At 58.9% G+C, this 5,468-nt stretch overlaps 1 protein-coding gene across 1 annotated transcript; it reads right to left on the bottom strand.

Annotated features, from left to right (window-relative positions):
- Positions 1-321: 321 nt before the first annotated feature.
- On the bottom strand, positions 322-3,837 carry ATP6V0B (ATPase, H+ transporting, lysosomal 21kDa, V0 subunit b). The gene is made up of 7 exons (XM_008948859.1): positions 3,777-3,837; positions 3,169-3,252; positions 2,630-2,707; positions 1,947-2,016; positions 1,600-1,651; positions 1,001-1,191; positions 322-631 (listed from the first exon to the last, which is right to left on the bottom strand). Exons 2-7 carry the CDS (start codon positions 3,225-3,227, stop codon positions 605-607), a joined length of 477 nt encoding a protein of 158 aa, XP_008947107.1. The 5' UTR covers positions 3,228-3,252; positions 3,777-3,837; the 3' UTR covers positions 322-604.
- Between the last annotated feature and the right edge of the window lie 1,631 nt (positions 3,838-5,468).

Below are 5,468 nucleotides of genomic sequence, written 5' to 3'. Positions count from 1 at the left end.
ACTGAACTACCTGGATGGGAACCAAAAGCCCTGAACCAGCCTGTGCCTGTGCCTCCAGCACGCCTCCTGTGGGGCAGTGCCAGTGTGAAGCTGGCAGATACCTGCTCCAGCAGCCTCCTACTTGCTCTGGGCAGCAAAGCAGAGCTCTGCGTTCCCACAGCTCAGAGAGCCTGGCCTCTTGCAGGCTGAGCAGGCAGCAGGGTTAACCCCCACCACCTGGTTCCAGGAGCTGGAAGCTCCAAGCTGGGGATCAGGTCAAACCAGCACCTCCTCTCTGGAAGCTGCCCCAGCACACGCAAGGCAGAGGAAGAGCTGCATCCCTGGACAAGAACCATATTTATTTCACAGACACAGATTTGCACTGGTGGTCGATTCTACACACACCGGGGACAAGCAGCAGCAGGGCCCCAGGGGCTGGGCCAGGCTGCCAAGGGCAGGAGTCACACAGAGAAATTTGTTTCTTCCAAGGAGCAGATGGATCCACGGAACAGGGATCTAGACAGCCGGGCTCCCACTTCTGCTGCTGGGCAGCTCCCGCCCCAGTCAAGGATAGAAACATTAAATAAGTATATACAGCACCTCCTGGGGCGTGCTGGCACCGGGCTCAGTTTCCCATTTTTACTTTTGATGTCTAGAAAGAAAGAAGAGAGGATAAGAGTGGCACAGAAACCCCTGCCCAGCACCCAAATCCCACCCAAGCACCCTGGGACTATCCAGAAGCTGCAGACTGTTTTTCAGCCCCACTGGTAAGACAGGAGCATCACACAGGGTGCACCCAGGGTGACACCTTCATTGACAGTGGCTCAGAGGGGACATCAAGAGTTCACACTGCTGCAAATAGGCACAGTATGCTGTGGGGAGAGCTATGCCACCCCAGACCTTGTGAGCAGCCTCCCCAGATTGTGCTGGAGTGCAGGTGTCTCTCCCTGGAGCTGAAGAGCACCCAGGGTGACAAGCACCTTGTGCTTACATAAGCCTGATGGCCCCAGGAGGGAGGTACCTGCAGGATAGCAACGATGACTCCAAACAGTCCTATGGCACTGCCAAAGATCTCCACAATCAGGATCTTGACGAAGAGGCTGGCGTTCTGAGCATCAGCCAGGGCAGCCCCGCTGCCCACGATGCCCACGCAGACCCCACAGAAGAGATTGCATAACCCCACGGTCAGGCCAGCCCCAAACATGGAAAAACCTGTGAGAGAGGAACACTGTGAGAGCACGGGGTAACCTCCTTCTACCCACACCGGGGTGTGCTGCAGCAGCTCTGCCTCAAGGTGACAGAAGACCCAGATCTGCCAAGCACCAGTCACAGCTTCCTGCCTGGGGAGCAGGGCTGCTCCAGGGCATGCCCCAGCTCCCACACCTTGGGCTGGCAGATGACAACAACCTGCTGCATGCTGAGGGAGGAGCAGTGCTGCTGCTGGGCATCCCAGCCCAGCAGGCTGCAGGAGGGCCTCCAGAACATAATTAAAAAGCCACTTCTTAGCAGAAGAGTCCCACATGCTTCAAAGCCCTGCAGCAGGCCGTGGGCCAGCCAGGAGGCAGCAGGCAGAACATGGCAGTGCTCACAGCAACGGACCAGGGACTGAGCAGCCCTTACCTGCGTGGTAGTTCCTGGCTCCAATCGCCTCTGGGGTGACTGCAGAGATAGGCTGAGAGAAAGCACAGGGCCTGGGTTAGAGCAAGTCTGAGGCTTCTGGGAGAGGTTCCTGCTACAGCTCAAGGCAGCCACAGTTTGGTCAGAGCTAGACCCCAGCTCCATGCCCCTGGATGGCTTCATGACACCTGCCTTGCGTGTGCTCCCCCAGCCCATTCTTCAGCATGAACAAGGGCCACCACACAGGCCACCAGCCCAGGGGCTCCCAGAGCCACAACAGTGTCCAAAGTCCCCACAGGGCCACAGTTCACAAAGCTGGCCCATGCCCAGCTGCCCAGGTCCTCCCCTACCTCAGCCATGTTACTGATGACAATCGCCATGATGATCCCATATATGGCCACTGCCTCGCAGAAGATGATGCTGTGGGAGAAAGGCAAAGTCTGAGCACAGTGTCTGCATCAGTCTGACCACAGTGTTCCAGGCTGCGGCCCACCCTGAGCAGTCCCTGCCACTTCATGCCCAGCCACAGCCAGAAGCCAGAGTACTCCACGGCCAGCTCCGAGACTGCTCCACAGCTGCCAAGGGCAGAAAGGCAGCCCAGCCTACCCACTGCTTTCCTCTCCAACAAAGGGGAGCTGCCAGACACAAAGGTTGGGCTGTGCAACCCTAGGAAGCTGCAACAGGCCTGTGGGAAGTAGGCCCGAGGAGCCCTGCCCCATTCTGCTCCCTGGGGAAGGGCTGTGCAAGGTCTGGCCAGGGGAACCCTCACCAGGGGCAGGCAGCGTGATCTCAGGGTGTTTGTTTTGAACACACTCGGCTCATTCACTGTGTGCAATCACACAGTGACTCTTCAAAGCAGGGCTCTGGCTCCTCTAGGGCTCTTTGTTTTGTAAGCAAACACCATCAGCAGCTCAGCAACAACCAGCCTGCCAGCAGCACCCAGCTAGAGATAGGACAGAGGCCTCTGCACTAGCTTGGGACCTGCCCTGCTCAGGTGTGGCATGAGCAGCACTAACCCCAGGTATGTGCTTACCTGACTAGGTTCTTGGTTTTGATCCGAGGGGCTTTGACTCCACCACCGATGATGCTGGAGCCCGTGATGTAAATCCCCCTGTGGCAGACAAGGGTGGTTGGTGGAGGGTCTGGCACTCGCAGGATTCAATAGGGAAGACAGGATCTTTCAGCAGAGCAAAGAATTGGGCATGCAACTGGGGGACACTTCAGACTTGGCCTGCCCACCCCCAAGGTACAAGTGGCCTCAAGCTCCACCACCTACACCAGCAGAACCACTGGGGCACAAGAGCCACCACTGCCCAGCCCAGGCTCAGGGGTAGGGCTTCCAGAGAGCCAGGGACGCCCCTGCCTCTCCACGGCCACTGCAGCCTGCAAGATGGCTTACCGAGACTCCCCAGGAGCCCAGCAGCCTGGCCCTACTGTTGGGCTGACCCACAGAGCCCCACAGCCCTGCACATAGATGCTGTTTTGCCCCTACCCTGCTACAGGAAACCATGGTGTATGCACAGCTACAAAGGTGGGACACCAGGGGCCTGCTGAAGAGCAAGCCCCACTCACCAGGCAGCTCCCACCACAGACAGGGAGATGGCCAGGCCAATGCCCAGGTTGGACCACATGAAGGGTGAGGTCTCTGTCAGGAACCTGGAGAGGAAGAAATGACATGAGTTACCACAAAGGCCAAGTATCCCTAGTCATGGTGCACAGCCCCCAAAAAGATATCACCCACCTCACCAAGCAGCCCAAGATGGGTTGCACACTGCTAGACAGTGGGACGCAAGAGCCTCTCTGCTAGCCAGCAATCCAGGACCCTCACCTGCATGGACCAAGATCTTCCTCCCAAACCCTCACTATGATGGGGAAGAGGCTGGGAGAGGGGGTGGGAAGTGAAGCAATGGCTGCAGCAGGACCCCAGATGGAGCCAGCCATACGTACACGTGGGCTGCATCCATCCTGCCTCGTGAGGAGCAGCAGCACCGTGCCCTGTAGCTCTCGCTCCCCTGCGGTGCGGGGGCCGCTGCCCGTTGCTCAAACGCGAGCACTACTCCCTGCAGGCACTGCTGACTCCATCAACCCTGGGAACTGCCAACCCTGTCCACCCAGGGAACTGTCAACCCATCCACCTCCTCATGCAGCCCTCAGGATGCCAGTGTGTCCTGAGAACTCACCATGCCACATCGAAGCGGAAACCCAGGTCAAATATCGTGTAGCAGATCCCTGCAAAGCAAGAGTGGTGACACGGGAACCTTCAGACAGGCACCAGCTACCAGCCCAGCACTGGGCTTCCTTACCCACCCACGAAGCCCTTGGGCAGAGGTCCAGGAGCACAGCACAGCATGTAGGAGGGTTACTGGGAAGACTGGCTCAGGCATACAAAGCTATGGGGCAGGGTGCCCCCAGCTCCAGTGTCCTAGCCCAGTTCTCCCAGCACTCTCACATCAGTGCAGGACAGAGGCAGCCCAGACCACAACACTCTGAGACCCCATCCCAGTCTTTGCCCAGAAGAGCATGGCGGTGGTTGTCACACCCGTTCTCTGTTCCCTGACCCTGCTGAGCGCCCGCAGGCCACGCTGGGCCACAGGGGCTCAAGGGCCCCAGCTACGGAACAGGTAAGTGCAGGCAGCGTGGCACTGTCTGCTCCACACCAGCTAAAGAGGGTGACAGGACGGCCTTACCAAGCCAACTAGAGCCAGTGTCTGTGTGACACTGACCCTGCATACGGCCAGGAAAACAGGAGACTTCTAAAATGCTTAAAAGCAACAAAGAGGTCACTGCAGCCTGGGGGCATTGGTGTTGGCAAGCCAGCGACGCGCCCAGCAGCAACACAGCGTTGCTGGAGTTGCAGGAGAGCGTGCCCCAGGTTGGAAAAGCCCTCCTCTGCCCACAGCTAAGACCAGTAGAATGGCTCATCCTGCAGGCGGGCCTCGTGGCTGCAGCATAGGAACACCTGCCAGCCTCACAGCAGGGACACCCTTGGGTGCTGAACCCCTCCACGCACAAACTGAGACTCAGCACCCGACACAGCAGGAGAATGTACAAGCACTGCCAGGCAAGCCAGCCCCAAAAAGGGAAGTGGTAAGGCTGATCCCTCCCCTCCTGCCTGCACAATCAGCGCACCCCCTCCCCTGCAGTAACACACAAATGAGGAACGCTGCCATCACAGCCAGGGAGTGTGGAGGGAGGTCACATCCAGCCTGCATGGCCCGTGACCTTCAGGGACAATCTCTGCGCTGCTGGGCCCAGCCAGTCTGGGACTTGTGTTTTGGCTTTGCTGCCTGGCCGGCACAGCAGGAACTGAACCCAGCCAGCCTCAGCTGCCCCCGCTCCTCAGGGGTGGTAAAGAGCTACCACCACCTCAGAGCAGATCCTCAGGTCTCCTTCTATCTCTTCAAGGACAGGTGTAGCCTTAGATTTATATACAAAAGAAACAGGGTGAAGGACACCTTCCTGTGAGCTCCAGCTCCCAGCCCTGCAGCCTGGTCAGAAGAGCCAGGGCAGCAGGACCGAAGCACCAAGGCCAGGCTTAGGACCAGGAGGGAGGGCATAAAGAGGCAGCACCACAACACTGTGTGGAGCAAGACTGCTTCCTGCCTGTGCCTTCCCCAAAAAGGGACAGGGACGGAGCAGGGGAAGTGCAGAGCACCGTGGCTCAGCTCACTGAGATTTTCCGACACTCTCAAGTTCACAGCGACCTCTGTGCTGGCAGGGGCCGCGTGACTCGGAGCCCACCAAGGCGGCCCTGTGCCCATCGCTGGGTTCAGTGGGCTCTGGAGGCCCACAGGAGTGACACCTGCCCTGTGGGACACCTCGGGTGCTCCCCTCGCTCAGGCGCTGCGGCAGGAGCCAAGGGGTGTCCGGCC

The sequence above is a fragment of the Merops nubicus genome, unplaced genomic scaffold, assembly GCF_000691845.1.
Source record: "Merops nubicus isolate BGI_N331 unplaced genomic scaffold, ASM69184v1 Scaffold53161, whole genome shotgun sequence".
In the NCBI taxonomy this organism is placed as follows: Eukaryota; Metazoa; Chordata; class Aves; order Coraciiformes; family Meropidae; genus Merops; species Merops nubicus.
The sequence above is the reverse complement of the archived record's forward strand: the minus strand, read 5'-3'. Positions and strand labels throughout refer to the sequence as shown.